The sequence below is a fragment of the Chelon labrosus genome (genome assembly GCF_963514085.1).
Source record: "Chelon labrosus genome assembly, chromosome: 21".
Lineage (NCBI taxonomy): Eukaryota > Metazoa > Chordata > Actinopteri > Mugiliformes > Mugilidae > Chelon > Chelon labrosus.
Window position 1 is genome coordinate 4,915,983 of NC_140354.1, and position 27,111 is coordinate 4,943,093.

Consider the following 27,111-nt stretch of genomic DNA (forward strand, 5'->3'; position numbering starts at 1 on the left):
TTCAGACCAAATGAAACCTCTTGCTATGGATTCCAAATGGCCCAACAGTGACTTTTATTACAAAATTAAATTCATACATTTATATAGTTGATGTTTCATTATTGTCTCTCTCTTAATATCCAGTCGTGAAATGTCCTTGCTACTAAATATTCCACAGTCAACTGTCAGTGGTATAATAACAAAGTGGAAGCGGCTGGAAACGACAGCGACTCAGCCACGAAGCGCCAACGTTCTGCTGAGTCAATCACTACGGACCTCCAATCTTCATGTGACCTTCAGATTAGCTCAAAAACAGGGCATAGAGAGCTTCATGGAATGGGTTTCCATGGCCGAGCAGCTGCATCCAGGCCATACATCTGGGTTTGGCGGGTGCCAGGAGAACGGTACTTGTCTGACTGCACTGAGCCAAGTGTAAAGTTTGGTGCAGGGGGTATTATGGTGTAGGGTTGTTTTTCAGGTGTATACACACGCACACACGCACACACACACACACACACAGTCAGTGGTTAGTACTATCACATCATTTCTTTTTATAAAAACCACTACATGGCTCCAGTACATTTAAAAGGAGAAGAGGTACTAAAGATGTCAATAACATTACACCTGCGTTCACACTTATTTCAACAATTTCCTGTCCACTTCAGTCATCTGTAAAGGTTGGAGTTGCTGGGGAATTCCAAAATATGGCTTTCCAATAAAATTAGCCAGTAGAATACTGGAATGCTTAATTGGTCTGCACTGAAGTCCAATTCTCAGAAGACTTCAGGCCAGCTAGTCAGGATCTAATAATAATAAAAAATAAAAAAAACAGGTGAAATATCAGGGACTAATTGAAGGAAAGGGTAAAGCCAGCTTTTGATAGGCTACATAGAGTCAGTACCTTTCAGATTGTCAGGCAGTGAGACTGAAACTGACTCAGAATTTCAATGGTTACTCAGACACAAAGGTTTAACTTGTAGCTGTCAAAACACGTAGTTAATTTGTAGTTATTGTGGAATGATTAAACAGGCACACAAAAAAATACCATCCCCTTGTTTATTCGTAAAATTACATGTTCCTTCTTCCTCTTACTTCCATGACTCCCCCCTCCCCCCCTCCCTCCCCCCAACAGCAGTGCCTGCTGTAAATGCTTTGTTGTGCTAGTTGTTGACGCCATTAACAGGATGACGACACTGTTGAAATCAATCCCTCCCACATGAGCAGTAAAAATAAAGACAGAACAGAAAAAGAAAGATGAGGACAGCATCTCAATCCACAAAGATGATGAGACAGAACCAGTGCATTTAATACCATACATCTCCAGAGAAGAAAAAAAAAAAATTAAGACATAAAAAAACATCACAACATAATTAAGGTTGACAAAACATCATGTAGAGATTGGGAAGATATCGTTTTGACAATAACTACTGATTGATTATAAACTTGAAAAGTCTGTTACAAATACAGCAATATGTTTTCAATACACAGTTGTGATTTTGGTCAAGAAAACAAATCTTGCTTCATGTATTTGCCAATTTACACTGATGATTCAAAAACATTACATTAATGCTAAAATTACGTATGGGTGACAATGTTAATAAAGTACTATTTACCATATATCGTTGGATAACATAGATGGATGATTGTAAAACCTTAAAGTCGAGGCTTTAAAATCATACTGACCAGCATATGTCAAAAGAAGCTGAAATAATGATAGTGATAATAAAGTGATAATTCAATCTACACAGCTCTATCAAGAAGGAAATGTCTGTCCATCCCTGATCTCCTGGTAGAAACCTTCTCTCCATCTTTTCCAGGAAGCAGACCAGGAACAAGACAGAAAAGTGAAGGATGTTGCATGCACCTGGATTTGAGTTTTAACAGTGTCGTAAGACCATGATGGAAATACCTCAGACATTTGCGGTGCATGGGAAAGCGAGGGGTAAAAGAGAAAGAACAGGGCCAATCAGCCTATCACATTCCTTCTTGCTGCAGTAATCATTTTTTTCTCTACACAAACACAGAAACAAAAGTGAGCAAGATGGCCCTGTTTAGTGCCATTGGTAATGACAGAATTTATTTCCTTCTTCCATGAATGGGACTTTTTTTTTTTTCCCCTAAGGTGACGTCAAGTGTCCATCATCAATAGAGAGGTCATGGATTGGCAAGTCCTGGGGTTAAAACACGATTCTGTAAATAAGCCTGTCGGTTGATTTGTTGGTCGGTTCATCAGCTGGAACCATCAGTGGGGTCTGGCAGTTTACTGGCCAGTGGACTCGTTTGCCAAACAGTTAATTGGTGCTGTGTTGCTCGTAGGGTAGTTGGTCCGACCATGGTTTGGTTCGACCAAAGAGGGACATTGTTTGACAGCTGGATAATATCTGGTCTGGTTGATCGAAGCTGTAGATTGGTTGGATCAGCTGACTCATTGCGTTAATTAGTTCCCTGCCCCACAGCACTGGCCAGTTCTGCCCTGCGGTGCAGTTTCCTGCAGGTCCACGCCGGGTCTGGGTCGTCCACCAGTGCCTGCTCCACCCTGCGGCTCGTTCTTCGGAAGCTTCTTGGCTGTTCAGGGGTATGAATACAGTGAATTTGTTTTTGAATGGTAATGTCGTTACTTCTTAATCTGTAGATTATTTTATTAATTCACAGTGTTGTCATGATCTAATACAACATTAAAATGTCAGTCACTCTTACTGAGAAATGACTAGAACCGAAATGATTAGTTGATTCATCTTTGAAATGATTAACAGACAATATTTCAAATGTAAATGATTTGACGGTTTTCAGCAAAAAGGGCAAATATTCTCTGATTCTACAGGGTCTCCCATACAATGTTAATACTACAGCGGCCTGCCAGGGTCGAATTTACTCTGCCATGGTCTCGTAACAAATTGGAAGTATTTTTGCACGTCTCAAACAACATTTTGCCGGCGTTGTGTTTTTCCTATTCCTCCCGGAAGCATCTCTCCCTCCCTCCCCAAAGCCTCCTCCGGAGCATAATAAAAACGGACGTTACTGCCACCGCAACACAGCAATTTGTTTAATATATACACACATATATATATATATATATATATATATATATATACCGTAAATCCTCTAATACAGGCCCTGGCCTTTATTTACTCAAGCGCATCGTGGCCCAGGCCTTTATTGGAAGGAGGCCAGAATTAGAGGCAGGCCTCAATTTCTATTTGAGCAAAATGAACTACCAGTAGAATGAGTAAAAACAAGATTTTGTATCTATTTGAACCTATAAAATATGATAGAGGGCGCAGTGAGCACTGATTCCACGACCCCAGGGAAGCGGCGAGGTGAGATGCGGGGGGTCGCTGTAAAGCTCGCGGCCGGAACCGGCGAGCCACCTTCGCCCCGAGCACTTCCAGGCCGACCAAGAGCCGGTCGCGGCGCACCGCCATGGAGGAAATGCGCCCGGCAGGGGCCGGCTGACGCCGGGGAGAGGTCCCGCACACCGTGCCACCGAAACCCTGACCCGCCGAGATGGTTCTAATAATAGCCCCGGCCACTATTAGAGACCCGGCAACTATTACCTCCGCTGACAGCGAGACCGGCCAATGTTGGAGACCCGGCCGGTAATGGAATACAGGCCAATATTAGAGGATTTACGGTATATATATATATATATACACACACACACACACGAACACCCATATACACATATATATATATATACACACACACATACATATACACACTGCTGCCGATTGTCGCTAAATCCAATATTAGCGTCATTACGGTAATTTAATTACTTATTCTACATGCAGACATGGCATAGTGTCCCCGCCCCCCGCAAACTCTTGTGGGAAACACTGTTCTAGGTTCAGAAATGTAAGGATTTATAGCCTCTCTTTGTCACATATGACAGTAAAGAGGTTGTTTCATTAGAGGTGCTTTTTAATTGCCACCTTAAGCTCTAGGCCACAGGTGTCAAACTGATCCGTGAAAGGGCCGCTGTGGCTGCAGGTTTTCATTCCAACCATGCAGCAGCACACCTGACTTGGCTCAATCAATCAACTGAACTGCCTTCACACAGTCATTTCAGGTGTCCTCTTGCTTGATTGGAACAAAAACTTGCCAGCCACACCCACTGCATGGGTGCTGCATGGTTGGAATGAAAACCTGCAGCCACAGCGGGCCTTTCACGGATCAGTTTGACACCCCTGCTCTAGGCAATTCTACAGGGCGTGTTTCATTATTCCATGACCTTTTACAAAACAAAATGAATTAAACATTAATCACCAAAATTGTTGCTCATTTATTTTCTGTTGATTAATAATCAACAGAAACAATCAAATTATTTAAATTATTTTACGTTAATTGATTATTCAACTGAAGGCTGCAGATCTCTTTGATAGCAAAATGAGTGTGTGTCATTTCTGAGGAACACTTACCTATAGCCATAAAGATCTCATTGACATTCATAGCGGTCTTGGCTGAGGTTTCCATGAAGAGCAAACTGTTGTCATCTGCATATGCTTGTGCTTCCTAAAGAATGATATAGAAATAAAAGATATATAGGGTTTCTTTGAGAAACGTAAGCTTCAGCAAAAGCCAGTAAAAGTTTCTCTTTACCTGGAAGTCTACAGCTCTCTTGTTGGCCAGGTCTGCTTTGTTCCCTGCCAGAGCAATTACAATATTTGGGCTGGCTTGTCGCTGGAGCTCCTTCACCCAGTTCTTTGCACGTGTGAATGTGTCCTTTCGGGGGGAAAAAAAGAAAAACAAAAGTGCAATGTGCGCAATTAAAAGACACAATGCTTTAAAATCTGTGATGCAAGTTTTAAATGGAACATTTGACTGTAAAAATGAAAGTGCAAAGGTCTGCAGCTGTTTCTTGGACTTAGTAATCATCAACCCAGGCAGAAAGTCAAAGATCAGACAACAAATGACATAAGACTTTTGGCTGCCTTGGATGAAGCTTGGCCACGCTTCATGAAACTCACTGTATTGGTGATATCATAGACCACAATGGCAGCCTGGGCTCCTCTGTAGTACATGGGTGCCAAGCTGTGATATCTCTCCTGTCCTGCAGTGTCCCAGATCTCAAACTTTACTGTTGTATCATCCAAACATACCGTCTGTGTGAGGAAGGCAGCTGAAAAAAACAAAACATAAATTATATATGATAACCCAAGAAGTGGTATAAAGAAAGAAGAAAATCATCGACTTATTTTCTGCTGGGTTGGAGAAAAGTATTAAGTTCAGGTTGTTACTTACTTCACTTACTAAAACATCACAGTCAAGAAAGTTAGTTAAATACAAGTCATAATGATACACAAAAAGACAACTATCAGGTGTACATTGAGCAAATGCTGCAGAACAAAGGAACAAATGCAAGTGCCTCACATAATCAGCTGTCACATGACAGAAGAAACGGAGCATTCACTTGCACAGCACATACTTTAAAGCTTTGTAATCTTTGACCGGGCATGCAGCTGACCACAAGCTCAGTAGAATATAAAAAGTGCTGACTCGATTTAAGTCTTTGGCGAGTGTAAGCACTGCACATCCTGTCCCTGCATCCTTAAAGTTATATTACTCATAAGCAGCCAGATAAAGGAAACTTTTAGTTCAAGACAAAGACACACTGTAATATTAGTGATTTAGTGTACTAGTTTCAGAGGGAATGGTCATTTTTGTATTTCTTTTACACCAGTTTTTTTTTTTTTTTTTTTTAAATGATGTCATTTTTTCTGCTGTGTATAACAAACAATGTTCTTTTACTGGAGTGTATTTTTGTGGCTGAGGGCATCTTTGTAGCATAACAATCACTCATTTATAATGTATGTTGTGACACATTTTACTTTTATCAAAAAGTTGCAGCTTTTGTCACATTTCCCTTGGCCATACTGCCAATATTGTGCCAACTCTCATCATTTTTGGCTAGTCTTATTTTCAGTTAATTTCAGTTTTTTCATTATTATCGTTTAATTCCTCATTAGCTTCTTGATAGTTCTTCGTTTACTTACAAATCTGTGCTAAACTCAAGATGTAGACAGAGGGAGCACATTGCCTTATATAGCAATGAAAGACCAGATTAACAGTGTTGAGGAAATAGGATGCCAATGGGAAAAATTTGAATTAGTTGCCTTGTCTGAAGTCAGCAGTTCCAGAGGAAACCTGATGTTTTCTCAGCTGGTTTGAGCATTTAACGCTTAACATTTTACCTCTGCTCAGAATGAACACGTGAAGAAACCAGAAAATGTTGCCTCTCCACTTTGAAAATCTATCATATTCCTGCTTGAAAACCAAACAAAGCTCTTTGGATCTGCTTGACTGATCAAGAGGAGGTTCAGGAAATCCCCATTGTTGTGACAATTCCGCCTTGCTAATCTCACAACTTCACTGCCCAGAAATTGGTATTTACATGAGACAACATAAAATAAAGCCATTTTATGTTCATTTTCAGTTTGAAAATATCAAGAAATGTCATCTGATTTAGAAAAACAAATATGTATGCCTGCCATGTGTGAGGAGATTGCTCATGTGGGTCAGGTGATCAGCTGCAGGGAACTCGTTATAGGACTTCATTCTCTGCATAGGCTCCGAGGACAAAACCCATTAAGACCTGCAAGTAAATAGTTCCTATGTACAGGCAAAGGCAAGTTTTTCTGCTCTAGCGCTCCCACTGAAAAGTTTTAGAAAGAGTACAACACAAGTAGAAAATAGGTGACCTATGCAACACCATGCTAGATTTAGGATTTAAGGAAAGTACCTTAACAAATAGGATGACTAGATTCTTATTGTGCAGTTTGAAAGTACTCAAAGTCTTACCAGTGACTAAGGTAAACTGCCTCAAGACATATGTAGCTATACTGACGTTCATGTAAAACACAGAACAGAGAACATACTGGAAATGAAAGAAGAAACTCTCACCTCCGATGGTGCTCTCTTGGTATTCGTGGAACTGGCCTTTGACAAAGCGCAGCACCAGGCTGGACTTCCCCACTGCTGATTCTCCCAGCAGCACTAGTTTAAACTGACAGATTTTATTGCTTGCCGCAGTGCCGTTGGTCCGTGCTGGTCCACCTCGCCCTGCCATTTTGCAGTGTTGAAAATTGGGAAGCAGAAAGAGGTGCTGGGGAAAGAGGGTGTATGTCTGACTTTAGGCTTGGGCTTAGTGAAAAGGGCTGATGAATCTGGGCTAGAACGAGGTGTGTTCAGGTCAGGCAGGTAGTAGTGCCAAAGGAAGAAGAGGCCTCACCAGTGGGAGCTGGAAAACACAACATATTCAGTTATACTCTACTCCAAACAGAAAACAGGCATTTTATTTTAACAACCACAACGTCTCTGCATCCTGTCAATAAAAACCAAGCAAGGTGTTTAATAATAAATTCCCCAAAAGGAGAAATTAATTCTTTGTTCCAGCAGGCCATTGCCAACAGAAATGATGAATCAAGTCAAATAACATGTAAATGTAAAAGTATCAGCACACAAATTACCACACAATTCAAGTTTTGAACTTGACCAAAACTAGCATTACATTGATCCCTGAGATAAAGAGTTTATGATTTAACCTTGTTTAGTATAAACAATCTCTGGTGAGGGACACTTAGTGTCTTATTTGAAACTCTTTGCTCTGACTTGCTCTCAGAGGTTGCCTTAACTGTGCGTCTACAAGTTATGCAGCAAAAAACACCTTATCATAATTACTTAAATATAGCAGCACATGCACATTTTCTCTCTCTCATCTTGTAACAGATATCAAGCCACAGTTTGAAGCTAATGAAATGAGTGTTAAAATCCGTGGTTGTTTCCATGTAGCAACACTAAAAATAGATAATAAACTCAATATTAGACATTAACCACCAAGTGAAAAATTAAATATTTCGACACCAGTCAATTCCAGAGTTAATGCCATTAATAAAATGTGAACCTTTTTTGAATGACTATGCGTTTTTTCTGGTGACATTATGTACTAAGAGCAACCTGAAGCACAGTGTTAATACCATAACAACCATTTGCAGTATTCACTTTGCTCTGCTATGAGTATCTGAAATCTTGCCTTATGTTTTTTTTTTAACTTGGGTGATACACATGAGGTCAGGCAGCTTCTGCTTGGTCAAAGGACAGGAAACACAACTCAGCTCAAAGCAGGAAGTGAAGATTGCAGAAGACATTTTAGTGCTGAGCACATTAAAACCAGGGATAGACTCAGCTTTGTTAAAGGGACAACTTGATGCAGAAACACAACGAATACTTAAGACAAGCAGGAACTTAAACTATTACTATGAGAGAAGAGGAATGAGAACTGGAGCTAAGACATCGGTGCAGATACTTGGTTTTACTTGGCTTCTTCTCCTCTTGTTGCTGAGGTGTGCTTAATCTTTAACATGTGACCAGAGACCATGGCTGGTCAGGGCTGACATGTTTTATTTGACAGTGTACCAGCCATGCCACATACATTCATTATATTAACTAATTTTTAGTGCACATTTCTGTTTAACATTGTGTTTTGTTATTCTAACAGTGGAACTGGATGTGTTATAATTAAAGACTTACATACTTTCCAACTGCAGGCTGCTACCACATCGGTTTTGCCTTGATACAGTTTTTTTTAATTGCATGGAAGCACACCTTTATCCATCTACAGCAGACAACGTTGGCAGTGCACTTAAGGTCATATTGGACTATCTAACTAGCAGACAAGCACTCTCCTAAGGCCTATAAGAGAAGAGGAAATCCTTAACAGCCCAGCAAATTTGGAGCCAGAATAAAGGCACTCTTTTCACTTGATCAAACAGTCTATCTCATTTGATCGCCCGCAGTAGAGCTGGGCTCACACCTGTTAACTTAGAGGAATCAAACTGACTCAGGAAACTGGAAAGTTTGGAAAAAAATAACACAGACCTGTACCAATTACAGACGTTTGGGAAAGGTTTTGTTATGCAGCACAGTTATTTTACATTGCATACAACTTTCTATTTTGGTGAGCAATAAAATACTGTGCTATAGTCATTCACACTGACAAGTTTCTTTTTTAGCCTTTAGAAGCATCATGCGTTACATTATGGCACCTTGTTTGTTAATGTATATTTTTATCTTCACACTCTGTGTCTATTAATGCAGACCTTCCTAATGCACAATATGTACAGTAAATATATTTTTTGTTTATTGTACTAACCACCACAGTAAATTCCTCGTATGTGCGAATGAGCATCCATGGCAATAAACAGAATTCTGATTCTGAAACTTTAGGTGTGTTCTCTGCTGTAGGCCAAATTCTATACACAACCACCGACTGACGATGTCCTAACAAGTGAGTGCCACAACAGGAACACAAAAGTGCAAATGTAAAAGGTCGAAACAACCAACTGGCTTGCTATGAAAGAGTCTTTCTTTCACTGAGACAGACCTTCACACATCTTAAGCAACCAGCGACTGATGCTTTGATGGCATCCCCAATGGGCACTGAAACCTCCACAGGGAAGTGGGTCAGAGCGAGAGAGACAGCAGGACATGGGTCAGAGAAAGGGGAGGAGAAAAGGCAGGAAGAGGGAGCAGGCGAGAGGGAGAGCCTGTGAAATATTCATTGTGGCCTCCTGTATACTCTGCTGCCAGCATGACATCCAAGCACTCGGCAGGGATTGCACCGCATTGAACACATACAGTTTGTTCTAGTTTCTTCTTATTCTTTTATAGGACAATTTCTTAACACTACTGAAATACACACTTGGTGGCATACTAACAACATGTCAGTGCATCGACATCTACTGACGATGCATTTTCCAAAAACCTGAACTCAGTCACACATTCCATTGAAGTAGTGGTCGAACAACGTGGCGTCACTATTCCAGTTTCAAGAAAGCAAGCAGGGACTTGTGCTATTCAATTCGTTTAAAGGGTGGGGTCCTGGAAGAACTGGTGGTATCTGATATGAAGAGCTGTATCATCATTCAACCTTCTCATGTTGATGTAGCAAATTTCAACATACACAGAAACCACACACTACTGACATGTTGCCTACAGACAACACAGATGCAAAAGCAGAACAATCCCTGAGATCTCAAATGAAACAGGAAATGCTCTTTGTCCAAGGTAGGTGGTGTTTCTACAGCTTAAGCTTCTAATCAAAGAATGTCTTTGGCATTTTAGATGGGAAAGTGGTGACATAACACAGGAAAAGCAAACAGGATACTCATCACTAGCAAATTGCAAGGCCAATAGGAAATCACAGGCACTTCCTTTTCTCGTGACTGTGTGTGTGTGAAAAGCTCAGTGAACAAACCAAGAATCATAGTTAGCCAGAAGACCAACCACAACCGTGTCAAATTGTAGTCAAAATTTCACAACTAACCATTAGCTTTAACATTGACAAATTAAAATATAAGTGCACAGAAGATGTCCACTGGATACCAAGTCACATATCTATATAATATAATACCTGTTTTGGTATAAACTGTTAAATGGGCAGGTTCTCCTGTGTCAAGAACAAAATAAACATGTTCTTTTACAAATTCTTACTTTTTAATTAATATCTAACATTGCTTCCCACATTTAAATTTAGCTATAATGAAAATGAAGTAACCACACATTACAAACTCAGAGAGTTCCTTGTGTTTTTAAGCAGATTTGGGTGAATTATTAACCAATGACTTTGGATATTTGCTCCTTTCTCTAAATATAAAACATGTAGGTTGGTGAGTAGTCAGTTGAGCATATGTGTTTATGCCATTGGTGTTTAGCTGCAGACAAAAATACGCCTTAGAAATGTAAAATGCACTACTTGACCTAGTTGTCAGTTCCATTGTTGCTACTTACAAACCCAGAAAATGGTGAAATGTAGCCTGAGTAAGACAAATCATATGTACACAAACATTATGTATACTGGTGAGGGATAAACCTGTAGCCTTTGTTTCATCTGGGCCGGTATGTCAAAATTGGTTGCACCTTAGAAGCCACTAGAGGAACAAGGTCCAAAGACCATAAACATAACAAGAGATCAAGAAATTAACCATAAACCCATTTCTGTCTCAAAGGTCCAAGCTCATTAAGCCATAAACAGGAGCTATGAAGATACACACACGTGAACACACTGGCTGTTTAAAGTAAGGAGGCACACGTGCAGACGCACAACAACCCCAACAGTTTTATGTGCAGAAAACACAAATGCTGTCAGCAGAGTTGACATTTTTATGATGAGATGGCATTGCTAAAAGTACAAGTGCATTGGCATTTACTAGCCTGTGAGTAAGAAACTGTAAAGCACATTCACTACCACACAGAAATGCCACTATTGCAGACTTAAAACAAATGTGTGGATACATTTATAAATATGTAACTGACATTAAGGTTATAACAACATTTAAGATAGATACAAGTTGTCAGACGTCCTGCCAAGTTTTCACTAATATCTACCTCAGAGAAAACAAACCTCTTATAAATCTGTGACAGTATTATATAAATATACAACTGATTGTTCAATACTTAACAGGCACTAATGTAGGGTTCCAAAATAACCATAGTATGTATCACTACAGTTAAAGTACTGTTAAGCTACGACTAATAAGTTCGTAAAAAGTTATGTGTGCTTAGCTTTAGTTGAATGCTGGGCTAACTCCACTGATGATCCCAACAGTGGACAGTTGTTGATACTCTTTAAAAAAGAATGGATAAAATACCTAGCTACTAGCCGTGCACGTACATTGGCTTAAGGGGTAGGTTAATGTTAGCTTTGCCAACCAGCCGTTATCACTGGCGACAAAACCCTGTCCTGTTTAAGCTAACAAAATGAACACCGACAGATAAATGTCCAAATGCAGACTATTAACTTTATCGTTTACCGAGCATCAACACTAGCTTGCTAGTGTAAACTGACAACAAAAACCAATGCACAGTCTCGAAAGGGAAACTTGACTTCTGATAGCATTAGCTATGTTAGCAGCTATAGCCAAGAGTCGCAAACGTCATTAGACAACTTTCCTTTTCTCGGCCCCTTGGCGTCAGCTGTTTGACATTTTAGAAACTCGGGGACTTATTACTGCCTGCTTCTGTCATTGAAAGATGCCACATGATTCTCAGCATTATCTGTACCCCGGCTTTGTGGACATTTAATAAATATGTGGTCTCCCGGGGCTAGAAGCTCGTAGCCTCTCTCGCTTCTGTCTGATGGACATTCAGTCTGGCTGAGTCCGGACTTGTCTGAACGGTTGAGCAACATTCGACAGAGGAGCTCAAACCAGGCTAAACAGCTTGTCCTCAAAAAGTCCAATATGCGCCCAGTGTTATCCTTAACCCACACATTTCATAATTTCGAGTTGTCCGACTTACATTACTTTTTCTTCTTTCGCTGCTCTCATCGGCGGCGGCTGTCTTCTTCTTCTTGGGCTCTGGCCTTCCCTTCCGGTTAGCGATTTTTCCGGGAACCTCCCACTTTTTTTGTCAGTGGCTGTCTGACCAATGACAAGAGCAGCCTACACAACACACCACTTTCTCCAGCTCAGAACGTTATTCAAGGCGTTATATTAATTGTCTTCAGTTCAGATTCACAAATATTAGAGTCAGACCTGTAATATATTAGCTTTAATTAGCTTTAATAGCATGTCCCAGTCACTGACCTCACTCCTAATTAGGATATATTTGAAATTACAAATCATACCTGTACACCTCAAGCGGCTCGAATATTTCCTCTTTTGAAAATGACATATCTTTAATATAAATGTGACTGAATCTTCTTTCCACACCCAATCTTTACACAGGTCTATATATTTAAATATTTTTCAGTTTTTAGTTCTCAGTTTTTTATGTCTTCCAGTTTCTTCACTTTAGAAGCCATTTCTCAGTGCATGCAGAGTTGCAGCTTGTGTTTGTTTGACTCACTTAGTTGCTGCTGGGATTCAATTCCACATTTACATGGTCTTTACATGGCTGTTCTTTGCTGTCACACCACAAGGCTGATAAACACACATACACACATCCAACGAAAGAAGAGGAAATAAAGGATGAATCTATAACTCACAACAGTGAATCTAATACAGCGTAAGTAGACATATTAACTATGTTTTGTGCGCAGTAGCCGTGCAAAAATAACACAGTTTCTAGTCTTGTGGAATAGATCGGCGAGAGCTAATTAGTAGAGATTGTGGAATCCGCAAATCCTGTTTAAATGTTGGATTAGATTTGTCTCTTACTTCTCTCAAAGTTCAACCAAGAAACTGTAATATCTGTAAAAAAAATATATTAACAGTGACAACATGGCCCTTTTGTCTGTTCTTACAAATGATATACAACTACTACTGAGTTCACAAGAATTACAACTAACATGTCCCTCAATACACCATTCAGTTTAGAATGCCATTAAGTACAAATGGGTTATTTATAGCAGGCCTCTATGCAATGTATTAACTGTTAAGAGCACATGTTCTTGTCATCAAAGACTGTTTATAATGTCTTGAGCCATTCAAAATGTCAGTAGGTTTTCTTTCCAGACGATTAATAAGATGAATAACATATGGAGGTTGGTGTCGTGGTACTCATTGTAATATCAGCCAGGCATTTTCCTGCTGTAACCACATGTTACCACTGAGTGGCGTTGCATACCTGCAGCTCGTTGCTTGTACGTCAGCCCTGTACATTGTAACTGCTGTGAATGTCATGAAGATGTTATTATCCCACAGAAGCATTCAACTGTTGCAAAATTTTTTTTATTGAGATGTGGCAGTATGGTTTTTGGGTAAAGCGTTTCGATAAATTCAATTCTTTAAGGAACAATAACCTCATCATTATCATACAGTAAAACAACAACACACCAATGTCATTAGTGCAGTATTTCGTCCGTGTCCAGAATACTGCCACTCGTACCATAAGATTCAGTATTCTCTGTTCTCTCATGATTCAGTGCAGATGCACAGTCTCTGTTCACCTGCTCCAGCAGAGAACACGCTGTGGCTTGTGTGTGGTGAACAGGACTAGATCCTACTGGGTCATTCTGTCTGGGACCATTGATAGAACCCTGGTGGCCTTGGTTGCACTCCGTGCATAGTGATGTATGGACTCTTGAGGAGGTCAGAGAGCTGAAGGTAGTGTGATACTGTGGAAGGCCACTGGGAGTGATGGAGGAATGGATGGGTGTCTGGGGCTTGGTTGGATTATATGAGGGATCAGTGTTGGTTTGAACACTGAGGGATGGATAGGAGTAGCTGGAATTTACTGTAGAACATAAGGGGTGAGAGCCACTTACTGTGGAAATAGGCTCATTGTAGATCAGTGGTGTGGCCTGACAAATCACTGGAAAGCTACTGAAAGCAGAACTAATGCCCAGGAGGGATGGCCCTCCCTGTGCATGAGAGTGGGTCATGTAAGGGGAGCTTGGAGTTGTTCTGGGTTTTTGAAAGGGACCACATGGACTTTGTAACCGGTGAGCTGTGGCCCCTTCTCTGTCAGAGCAGCAGAGATGTAAACAGGATGACATAGGGCTTGAAGAATGTATCAACGTAGAACTCCTATCCTGGGAGGAGATTCCACTGCAGCCCCATGCATTTCTAGTGGGGTGGCTAATTGCTTCATGATGGAGGTGCAGCCCTGTGGATATATTTAAAGGGACATGAGGCTGCCAGTTGCTGGAAGTTGTCACACTAGGACTGGGGACCATCTGTAAACCATAAGAATATGAGGAAACTGGAGATGTATAGTGGAGCATGGTCATATGAGACTGCAGGAAAAGCATTATGTCATGGAGCTCCTTGGCCATGTTTGATATCTCTTGGTTCAAATTGTTCACCTGTGGAAAAACAACAACAAAAAAAAAATCATATCATATACTATTTTATCATATGACAACTGATTGAAAAAATAAATATAATGATATACTTCAGGTTTAGCTATGTCTAATATTGGACCACACCTCTTTGTTCAGTTTGCTGATGTTTTGTCTTACTTCATCTGTTTCCAGAAGCAGGTTACCACTGACCTGTAACCGGTCTGAAAGGATGGAAGCATGAAATGATCTGACATTACTATATATGGCATATCATCCCAAATGAAGAGGATTATAGGAGCTGGTGGAACATCAACGGACGTCAGGTTTATTCGATCTTATATAATTTATAATTAAGCAAATGTTTTATTCAAATCCAAATCCAAAAACGTTCATTTTCATTCATTGAGTGTGCAAACAAATTAGCTGTACCTGTATTAGTCCTTGTTTCACTCTGCTCTACATTAAATAGAAATGTGTGCCCATTGTCCTCAATTCCATCCACGACCCTGGCAGGGAAATAAAATGGAGTGTTATATAATTTTAAACAGATTCATACAGATTACAGGCATTTGAATAAAGAAGACTGTCTAAGTTACCTGGGGCTCAGGTTCAGAGGACTGACACAAGGTAAGGATGGCATGAGTAATTTGGAAGGCCGATGGTTCAAGCCCGGGTCACTGGCAAGACTAGGCAAAGGAGAAGGAGAGAGCTCCTCATTGATGAAAGGCTGAGGCGAAGGGCTGCGACCTCTACCTCCTTGAGCAGGTGATCGACAGAGGTGGAGTGCATTGATGTGTCGAAGCTCCTCTCCTAACAAGGTGCTGAGGCAGGGCTGATGGACAGGGCTGCCCATACCTTGTAGTAGAGGCATTCTTTTCTGCCGGACGTATTTGACGTTGTCTGTATGGTCTTCATCATCTGCCTTAATGATATAAGGTAGTTTATGGTCCATAGAAACTCCCTAAGGAAGAGACATTTGGAGAAACTTGGTGAAACTAGTTGCAAGTTCTGTGTGTGTTTAGTTTCTTTGTGAGTAATATACTCATTATATTACAAACTGCACAGACAGTACGCAGTCAGATGAATATAAAGCGTATAGTAGTATGTAGTGAATAAAAGTGAGTGAGATCTAACAGTTTATGTTCAACAGGTCAGAAGAGAAAGAGTGAACCGCACCAGTCTTGAATTAACATGCAAGCTAGCATGGCAGGCTATGTATCTGAAATTTGTGCCTGCTATCTTTATGACTTGTACATAACAAAGTGGGCACAAAATGCAACATCTTGTCAATCTTTATCTCAGTGGTTTGTATGAAGTCAGCCAATGTTTTATTTTACACAGGTACTACTTCTGTTGTCAGTGTCTGAAAGTAAAAGCAGACACACGCCTTATGATGTAAACACGGGTTTACCTGATTACCAGATGTTTAAAGCTCATCAAGGCTAATTACAATAGTGAGGAAAGTTAGAAGGAATTACTTATTGCATGTGTACATATGCGTATGTAGGGTATATATACAATTCTTGGTAATCTATGCGTCTGATATATATATATATACATATACATATATATATATATATATATATATATATATATATATATATATGTATATGTTTCTGTTAAATTAAACAGTCATATACTGTATGTGTTTCTCTTTGCATTGTTTTCCACTCCCTGAAAGCGAAATGTCTTACATCAGTTTCACTGCCCTCTCTTAAGTTGTAGGTGAGGTTGTGGTGGATGTCAGAGCTGAACCGACTGCCGTACTCTGGATACAGCCCAAGGACGTCCCTCAAAGCCCTAATGCTGATGTACTGCAAGTCACAGTAGGTCAGTGCCTTCACATCTGCATTGGTCTTGATCACTTGGTCCTGCTCTGGGAGGTCAGCCCCTATAAGGTCGCCTTTGCCTATTGGGATTGTCAGAAAAACAGAGGAGTTACAATGATGTGTTACACAGCTTAAACGTTCAGAAAGGAGAATCAGAGGAATTGTTTTGCACTTGGTGCGCACTGACCCAGGATGGCCAAGACCATGCCATCTTTCAGAACTTCCAGGGAACCCGAGCAGACAAAATAATTAGCTTGCAGGGCATCTCCATGGCGAATGAGGTATTCCCCTGGTGCACAGAAGGATGTCTTGATGTGCAGGGAGAGGGAGCGCAGACACCCTCTGCTGGCTCGCTCAAATACAGGAAGCTGCAAGATATCTTTGTTCAGATGCATGGCGATGTCAGCTCGTAGTTCATCTGGGAAGTCGTGCAACAGCTAAGAGGGAGCATATGTCAAATAAATCAGACTTTAAGCACCAATTGATGGTCAAATAAATGTGTATGTTACTGTGCTCCAGGGGATACAAACTACACCCATTGCTCTAAGTGACATCAGTGCCTCAATTTATTGATGAGAATAAATAAATGTAAAGAGCTTTTCAGCACTGCCCACTGACTAGATGCTTTTTAAAATTTTAATTATTTTCAGCTCATTGTATTGATAATTCAGTCAACCCATTGTTGTTACTTTCAGCTAACAGAAGTGGTTCTGAAGTCAAAAATCCCCCACACCCTTCAAAACATTTAACAAATACATTTATTTGGAAATATTTAACTCTGAGATACTCCTACCGTAAGTAACCTAAAGAATTTAAACACGTCTTTGACCACAGCTAAATGTACAGATTGTGGTTTCAAAGGGTGATGCACTCACATGATGTGCCAAGCTGCTCAGCCAAAACAGACTCAACGTGTTAAAATCGACATGTTCTCAGAAACAAGTGGCTGTGTCTGTTACCTTCAGCAGTGAATTAATTATCTACAGATGGTGATGGTGAGGGTGTTAATGAGTATTCTCTCTATTTCAGCTCCTACCCTTGTAATTACAGGGAGCTTCTCCTAGATAGACTTTGGCATTGTTACCGAAATTCTATTTGCAACAAAGTACCACCTACTTAAGGAAATGGAATAAGGCTCCAGAGAATCTGAAGTGCCCCACATTTTAAGTATGACATTTCTGAATCTAGAATCCAACGCCCACATGGTATGTACTTTTTCTCTTCCTGAAGACTGCAGCCCACACAGTTCACGTAATGTTAAGTTGCATATTTAAGTGGCAAACTTTAACAGAACAACATCTTATTAGGGCTAAAAGATTCATATATATGTGAAAATATATCATAAGCAAACAGGCAAATGTGTAAACCACAAGTACATTGCTAATTTGGGATCTTTCACCTACCTCATTGGCGTTGATACCATTGTTGACTGACCAAGTTGCTTGAAAGTACTCCAACATCCTCTGCTTCAGCTGCTGAGGTAGCCTATGCACACGGATGAAGTCCTTGAGATCCTTCATGCGGGTGTGGTAGAGCGAGCGGCGTGAGTACATGCGCTGGATGATGGCTGTCACATTGCCAAAGACCACTGCATGCATCAGGGCTGGAGGTGGCAGAGGAAGAGCTATTGTCATTATCTCAGAACACTTTTCACAATTCTGGAAATTTTCTGTCACCAAGTTTATACTCACCTCCCATGAGCATAATACAGATAGAGAAGATTTTCTCTGCATTTGTATTGGCGCACACATTTCCAAAACCCACGCTGGTAAGACTACTAAGAGTGAAGTAGAGAGAGGCAATATAGGCGCTAGGCATGGGGGGACCACCCAGGGTGCTGTTGATGTAAGGTGTCTCCAAGCGCTTCCCCAACTCTTGAAGCCAGCCTGGTGAAAGAGGCCAGAAGATGGTTGGATAAGACAAATGTGGGGGGGCTTTTAGGTGACTAAACTGTAGGACATCAATGATTTTGCTTTTGTCTGAGTCAGCTTCAGTGGCTGACACTTTCTGCTTTGGTAAGTAACAATGGGTGATATAATATAGAATGACATAATGTATCACTGGTGATATAATGGAACTATTCTGTGACCTACACTTCCTCTGGACTGAGGAGATAAGCCACAGTGTAAAATGAAGCAGAGCACTGACGCATTCTAGCATGACTAGAGGCGAGCAGTGCAGCAAAGCCAGTAAGCAGGGAGGGACATTACACTCTTGATTAACTGGTGTGGGAGCTGCCAGACACAAGCACAACATACTCACCTATGTCCCAGGTAATGGGGTCACTGCTCTGTATCTGCATGCGCCCAATGACATACCAGACACAAGCCATCCAGTGAGCCAGCAGAGCGAAAACAGACATGAGTAGAGTCAGGACCACAGCGCTGTATTGGGAATAACGATCCAGTTTCTGTAAAAGACGCAGCAAACGCAGCAGGCGAACTGTCTTCAAGAGATGCACTAGAGAGGTCTGATGAAAAAATGAGAAAACACAACGTACATGTTGTTAACAAAACAAAGTTGAAGTTAAAGTTAGAGATGTCTTTGTGCATCAGCTGATGTCCTTGGCAGAGTAACACCAAGCCATTAGAAGTACAAGTGCTGAAGCAAACAGGCAAACAAGAATGCTCAGTGGAGTGTGTTCATGTAGAGAAATAATCATCTTCCCCCGCTCGGGGGGATAACTCTAAAACTTTAGTCACTAGTCCTAAAGGAAGTGCAGTGGAAAGTATAAAACAAAGGGGACATATCAGACTTCCAAATATATAAAAATGACAATCTTACCACTGTGATGTTAAAAGCATAGAGGAGGTCAAAGGGCAATGCAGCAATCAGATCCACGAAGAACCAGGTAGTACAGTAATGGAGGCAGATGGATCGGGCGTCGTACACTACCTGACCTGACTGACTCACATAGGTGGTACGGAAATTCAGGATGATATCTGAAAAAAATAAAATCATGAAGCAGAAATAGACATAATAAAAAGATGATTTGATAGATGTAGATTTTAAATGGGTTTAAATTGACAAATATCACAGCAGTATTTCCGTGTAACATGCGACCCAATTATTGCTTTAAATCCTTGGCAGTATACTGAACTCACATTTCTTTTCTACACCGAAAAGTAAAGTTCTCCTTTAGTGTCGGCAAGACTGAATGGAGGATACATATAAATGAAACTGGTACAGCAACAACAGTTGTACATTTAGATCTTTGCTCTAAGTTGACATGAAAAATATTTTAATTTACAAGGAATAGTATGTGATACCACGTAAGCTAAATCTGCTCACTGAGTGTCCCCAGACAAACCTGTTGAGAGAGAGGGAGACAGAGAGACTTGTGACAGATGTGCTATCACACTTTCTTTGGAGAAAATTGGGACAAAGTGAGAAATCTAATTATGATTCATAACCTTGGGGCAACAGAGACAGTCTGAGTGGGCGAGAATAGGTAGGAGGCAGTCATGTGTTAACCATCGCCAGGGAAACCACTGCTGTTGCACTGAGCAATAAGTCATTCTTAATTTAAATCTAACGTTGTTGTCTCTTTGTAAGGCTTTGTCACTTCATGAGATGCTGCAACATAAAGATACGCTGGCGTGCAACATGCAATCAGTGTAGAGAAATGTTACTTTAAATTATTGTGGTACAAGCTACCAATTATCTTAGTCAGATTACACCCTCCAAATGTCTGGAGCAGTGGTGGGCCGTCACGGCCAGCAAAGCCTTCTCTGCAAGCCTAAACTTTATCAAAATCACTGACTTACATTTTAATATTTTCCCATTAATCTTATTAAATAATCCCCTATAGCCTATTCTTTTCATTTTATGTCTTGTCTGTCTCTCAGCTGCAGTCTTTCTGGCAGTGTAACTTTGCATTAAAGCTTTTATCCAATCATATTTCAGCCATCATGTGTTGCCGGAGTCAAAGAAATCTGCCTTCACAGTTAAAACTGCAGGCGACCGAAGCTTGAAATACATTGTAATGACGCTGTTCCTTTAACCAATCACATTTCAAGTTGATATTCTTAGGCCTTCTCTATGGCCTACGGTAACATCTGCGTTTTCACATCCTCTGATTGGAGGGTCAGAGAGTGGCTCCGTTTAAGCCAAGCTAATGGTTCATGTTCATCTGTTGCTAGCTGCGCAAGCAAATCTTCCCCAAAACATTTTGATAGCAATTTTTTGAACCCATGATGGTGGAAGGAGGAGAGGCTATCGCCTTGGTTGCAGATCTTATTAGAAAGCCATTTTCACGGTGGACTTTGAAGGAAAAACTGGATATTGTGAGGAAAGGGCGCCCAACCCTGGAGCTAGCTGGCCTGACCCAGCCAGGGAAAGGGTGTGTCCGCCACTTTCAGGTCGGCAACTATGAGTGCTACCCTTGGCTAATAGACTCTGAGGAGAACTCTCAACTGTTTCTTAAGTTCTGGTGAGTAAAATGAATTATATTTACATCTGTTATGTATATTTTTGCCATTTTATTGGGTCGAAATTGATGCTTCTGTTGGATTTGATGAATGTGGTGCTGGTGTGCAGCTGCAGCGCAGTGAGCTTCTTGCTTTAGTAATGGCATTCATCTCGCTATATAAGATACCCATCTACAATGCAACTTCCTGTTTTGTTGCATATCCGTATGTTGTTGATGGCTTTTATAGCAGTGGCGTCATTACGATTGTATTAAGAGGTGCTTTGAATGAAGTTGGAGGTCACTGAAGGCCTAGGTGAAAAATTCATGGCCCGCCACTGGTCTGGAGTAAGTTGTTTGTTTGCCGAAGATGTTCCGATCTAGCTTAAATATTGTACAGAATTCAGTAAAAAACACACCACAATTAAAACACATAAATATATCATACCAAGTATGAAGAGCATCTCCACTGCTATGTCACTGCCTATTGTGCAACGGCTGATAAGTGACTGTTGGTCACTGCCCTCATCATGGCTAACAAAGCAGACGTTGTAAGGCACAGTGACAGCTACGTAGAAGGTGGCCAGGAGAATAAGCCAGTCCCACAAGGCCTTGGAGATGCTGTAGTGCAGCAGGATAAAACGGGACTTTTTCACAGCAGCCACCTTGTATTCAGGTAGGGATGGTTTCTGGAACACGCTCTGAAAACACAACAAGACACTGAACTTTAAACTATAAATACTCTCTGTGACATGGTGTTGCAGAAGAAGGCTCGACACAGTTAGAGAGCGTGAGCTAATTTTGATAAACGTACAGATCTGAAGTGTTTTTTATTTTTTTATTTAGAGCACTATGGAGACTTTCACTCTATGAAATCATTCTTATATCGAGGCACTTTGCTATACTGTTTTTTGGCATGACTATTGGCAGAGATTGGAAAAAATACAGAGATAGCAATATGAGATTTACACTGAGTATTAATATAAACATGGCTCAGCTTCTACCTACTGCCTCTTATTAATTTCCAAAGACTACAGACTGATATACTCAACTCTAAGGTCATGAGGCTTTGACAACGCTTCATGATTACTCTAACTTGAATGAGCTTTGCTTAAAATGTCATCTGTATTAAGCAAATAGCACAAAAGTTCAGTTATTAAGAAGGCTTTGTGATCTTAAGACAGGGGTTTGCACTCACATTGGTCAGCTTCCTCTTTCCCCTCTTGGTGAAAAGGTTGTTCAGGTGGTGCAGAATAGTTCTCCCCCTCTCCCGAGCTTGGGAAAAGTGTGTTTGGTTGCTTTTTCTGCTTTGGTGAGCCGCCTCTGACGTGCCTGTGAGAAAAATAATCGTTTCATGTAAACTGCATTGTATAACATTGACGTTTAAATTACATAAATGAACATGACAGCATGACATGGTTCAAATTAGGGTAGGAGCTTTTAACAGCTAAGGCAATGTGTGCAGACAGGTCTCACCATCTCCTTGAGCGTAGTGAAAGCTTTTCCCATGTGATTCACTGACGTCTTTGAAGGATAACAGGAACAGCACCACCTCACCTTTCTCATTTTTAATTGGCACAATATCCAGCAGGCACCAAAATGGATTTCCTGAGGGTATTAAAATGTTATTTTAGAGAGATTATCCGATATTACTGCCAGACAATTGTTTTCGCCAAAATGACAATTGGATTTCTTTTAATACTCGAGCATGATAAATGTTCCAACAGTGACAGATTGAGGCAACAAAATTGTATAAATAGAGAAATTATCTTCTAGATCATGTTTAATACAACAGGTTTACATTCAAAATGTGTGTGTTTCAAAAGGCACAACCAATTAAACTCTGGGTGACTATGATTGTGATCCTCACCATTTTTCTTATAAAAGCAGACCTCTCCTTGGTACTCTTGCTGGCCTTCCAGAGCTTTGTCCACCTGTTGGACAACATTTTCAGTGGTCTCCACTCCATGAAGGAAGTTGCAGGTGCAGGTTTTCTGCATCACCTCAGTCCGAACAAAACCGGTCAGCTCACAAAATCCATCAGAGCAGTAGACGATGGGGTAGCCATGACGACCCTGAGCATTTCCCAGTAGGAAGTTACTGTCTGTGAGGAAAAAATAGGAAGAACCAAGATTGAGCTAAAGCTGTGGACACTGAATGACAGTACAACATTAACTATTTAGTGAGACAGCTGCAGCTCTGAAAGGAAACATTCAGACATGGCAACGTCCTTCTCCTGTTCCTATCTCCACTACAACTGTGATTCAGTTGCTCAAGGACAAACAGAAAATAACTTTTTTCCTCTTAACTTACTCCTCCTTTCAGCTCAGATCTCTGCACATAATACTGATTTTTCTTGTTGCATTTAATGACCACTGTAATAGTACTTCTTCTTATACACTACACACGCTTAGATACGTTGAATGCACTCCTTTCATAAAGGTTACAGCAGGAAATTGTTTTAAAGAGAGAGTTCAGTGCACTGCAGTTTTGGAAAATTCATGTGAAAAGGCTAAATCCAGAGTCCAAAATGCAATACATTTAAGAAAACATGTTCAAGTTGAGCATTTAGAAACTAAAGCACGTTCCAAATGCTGAAATGTGCTGCAAATACAGAAAACACAAGAAAATACAAAAACGATGCATGTGGTACAGATTACAATGGAAATGAGTTTCAAATGTAAAACTGTTTTCATCCAGCCGTAAGTCTCAGCCTGGTTTGAAAAAAAAGAAAAAAGAAAGAAACCCACTGAACTCGCCACCCGTTGAAACACCGTAGAGTAGTGGCAGGAAATGTAGGTGACTGAGCAGAAGACAATAGTGATGTAACACTACATTTACTCAAACCAGTAAAATCAGCCTGCAACATCCTGTTGTAAGCAGGAAAACGAGGAACAGTGGAAAGAGTTTACCTCAGAAATGAACAGGTCAGTCATGAATCCACACGTATAAAAATTTGATCAAACGTCAGATTCACTTTCACATTTCTGGTTTGCTGAAAGTATGACAGCTTTTATCTGCAAGAGCTGGGAAATAGATGACACCGCCTACTTTATCTAGCTGCTTATAAGCTGCAGTGTGATTTGAAAGAATACCTGATGAGTGGTCATGCTCTGTATTGTAAAGAGGAACAACAGCCATCTCCATAGTTCCCTGACTAATGCTAATCCTCCAGTATTGAGACAAACAGACCATGTCCACTGAAGTGTCTTCATTCATTCATTCATTCATTCATTCATTCATTCAGTCGCTGTTTGAGTATGAGCAAAAAATGCCAAAGAAGTTATTTGAATGTGTGAAAAACACTGTAATGTTCAGCTACAAGGACACCACTGAGCAGCTGTTCTGCAGTCTGCTGTAATGTAAGGTTTCGTATTGTCACTCAAGTAAACACAGACATTAATGCCACAGTTTATTCAATATTTAAATGACTTTTCTATGAAAAATAAATAATAATAATAAATAAATAACTTGAACACCACCAAACTGTTATTAACTAAGTGTTTGTTCCAGAGGAAAAGGCACTCAATTAGTGAGGTGTGGGTATTTGCTACCTGATGTGTGTGTAGATAATCTCACAAGAAGCTAAATTAAGATCTTTCCACACTTGTGTTGCCATGGCAATTTGTGCAGGAAAAGTAAAAAAAACATATGGCAAAGCTGCAGTTCACATCTATGGGGTTACCAAGACAGCGTGCCTTCTGAAACACAGATGTAGTTTATAAAGGATGCACAACATTAGCATCATTCTGATGCATACTCAGCCTATTCTAATAATTGGAATGATTCTGATGCTCCACTGAGGTTTTAAGTGAACCTTCAAAATCATATAACACCGAAGCTCTTTTGGGTCCATTGTGCAGACTGTCATTTCCTTGATCATCTACAGTAATAAATGCTTTCATGACTTACACAAATCAGTCCTGTCTCAGCTAACAAACGTAATATGGATGAATCCTACGACTCTCTCTCCCTCAGCCTGTTTCTATGGAGTCATTTTATTCAGACAAGACACAACAACAACAACACATAAACTGGTTCACTCTGACAGACAGAGACGAGCCAAAGAATTATATATGAAACACAAATTGCTCTATTGTGTATATTGCAGTTCCAAAGGACATTCAGCTAATGCATTTACTTCCTATTTGTTAGTTTTCAGCCACTAAGATACAATTATTAACACTCACTATTAATGAATTGAGTGATCACGTTTGAGGAGGAAAAAGATTCAATTCAAGGAGGAAAAGGAGCCTTGATGTTTGAGATCCATGCCCCTACAGCTCACAAAGCAAAAACACTGTGTCATATAACATAAATGTTACTCTATTCCATCAGTTTACCATCAGGTTCATGTCGTTACCGTCTTTAGATGGCATTTATTACCTGTGTGTTGAAGTCATGGGTGAGTAGATGAATAATTGAAGCTGTTGTTGTAAGACCTTGGTTGCTATTTGATTAGCTCTGGGCCTCTATATTATTTATTTTAATTAATCTCACTGCTCTCATATCAGAACCACATGGAATCCACCTCAGACCCCCTTCACAGTTCGTCTTCAAAGGGCGTCTTCACATGGAAAGGCTTTCAATCCATTCAGGAGCTATTCAACACCATTCTGAGACTGAATGGCGCTCTGCACTGAAGACATCTCTTGTCATTTGGCCCCTTCTCCTCCCACACACCTACTTGGTCAATCCACCCACTAGCACATCCTATACGGGAGGTATTGTGGCAGATAAGACGGAGAAAAAGGCTGCTGCTCTGATGTGTGCAGAAACACTTCTATACGCAGCGAATACACAGCGATCGTGTCATCACAATGAATTTGTGAATTTGCTAAGCTTTAAAGGACCTGCACAGTCAGACCCATACCCTCTCTGTCACACCTTTCTTCATGTTCTGGACAGAGTTGTCTAACGCCTGAGTGTTGTCGTTCTGCTCTTCATTGAATCTGAGACACGTTGCAGATGAGCAGACTAGAACCAGTGAATCAGTAACAAAACATAAAGAAGGAAGAATTGAAATAGAAGAAGGAAGCGTGACCATCATCCGTGTCAAATTGCAAAAATAAACACCTGCTGTCTAACTGCGTTATAATGCAAAGATCACTTTTATATGCAAGGTTGTGATGGTGCATCCAAGTGCATCAGCTATATTGAATATACTGCAGTGCAGGGTTTTATACTAAAAGATTGTGTTCTAATTAATATTATATTGCAAATAGCAAATTGTACAAATGGTGTTTTTTTTTAACTTAAACATAAATTTGAGAAGACATTGAAAGTCTCATTATTTACGTTTTGGATGCAACTCTTAATTTTGAACTTAATCATCGTATAAATTGTGTTTGATTACAAGGGTTTTGTTTTGCTGTTTGTTTTAATGGCTATTTAGCTAAATAGGCATAATTCTGTAACAGCTACACAGCAGCAACAATCCTATTGTCTTCAGAACAGTGTCCTTTTGAACATCCATTTAATTGCACCTCTCATGTCATGCCGTGTGCCCTGTGCTTGCCTCAGAAACATCAGAACGATGAGCAAAGCAAAGGTCAGGAAGATATTGTTTGAAGCCTCATAATAACAAGAAGATGTTAGAAACACGTTAAACAGAAAAGAGAAAAATGTGTGGAAGTTTAATTTATACACTTAACATATACAGAATTCATACTGCTGCTGAAGGATTTGATTTAGCATTCATTCTTTTGTTTTTGATAACGACCTTAAAAGAAAATGCATTAATGTTCGCCGTGAAACATTCCTACAAGTAAGACAATGGCTCAGAAGGTTTTTCATTTCCAATGTATATTGTAGTTTTATAACTGGACCTCAGTACTGTTACACACATTTGTGGACAGCAGTGTTTTTCAGTGTCACTCACTATTCCAAAGTGGGTTACAGAAATGCCAAAGGCTGAAATCCCAAAAGCTAGCTTGGTATAGAGATGCATTCTTAAACCCGAGACGAAACTATCTACAGGAATCAGCATTCAAAATATTTTAAAAAAGTTTAAAAAACACATTACTGGAAGTGAAGTGATAAACGACCAAATCAGTATACAGTAAGATACATTCCCATTCCTTGTTACAAAAATACTTACGAGTGCCATCAAAGTGGTTTGCAATGGAGTCCAAGAAGGTGTTTTGTGGAGCAAGGAGACCCTTCATCACAGGCAT

General features: G+C 40.2%; 2 protein-coding genes across 2 annotated transcripts; both read right to left on the bottom strand.

Moving 5' to 3' along the window:
• Window positions 1–1,106: 1,106 nt before the first annotated feature.
• On the bottom strand, window positions 1,107–12,594 carry rab5c (RAB5C, member RAS oncogene family). The gene is made up of 6 exons (XM_084570700.1): window positions 12,271–12,594; window positions 6,877–7,213; window positions 4,944–5,095; window positions 4,576–4,698; window positions 4,395–4,488; window positions 1,107–2,544 (listed from the first exon to the last, which is right to left on the bottom strand). The coding sequence occupies exons 2-6, from the start codon at window positions 7,040–7,042 to the stop codon at window positions 2,417–2,419; spliced, it is 663 nt and encodes a 220-aa protein (XP_084426826.1). The 5' UTR covers window positions 7,043–7,213; window positions 12,271–12,594; the 3' UTR covers window positions 1,107–2,416.
• A 715-nt stretch (window positions 12,595–13,309) lies between these two features.
• Window positions 13,310–27,111, bottom strand: kcnh4a (potassium voltage-gated channel, subfamily H (eag-related), member 4a; the record flags this gene model as incomplete). The annotated part of the gene is made up of 15 exons (XM_084570956.1): window positions 13,310–14,719; window positions 14,843–14,919; window positions 15,128–15,204; window positions 15,295–15,659; window positions 16,393–16,607; window positions 16,715–16,964; window positions 17,931–18,130; window positions 18,219–18,413; window positions 18,790–18,997; window positions 19,312–19,469; window positions 21,384–21,636; window positions 22,134–22,267; window positions 22,412–22,543; window positions 22,806–23,039; window positions 27,036–27,111. The coding sequence occupies 15 exons, from the start codon at window positions 27,109–27,111 to the stop codon at window positions 13,757–13,759; spliced, it is 3,537 nt and encodes a 1,178-aa protein (XP_084427082.1). The 3' UTR covers window positions 13,310–13,756.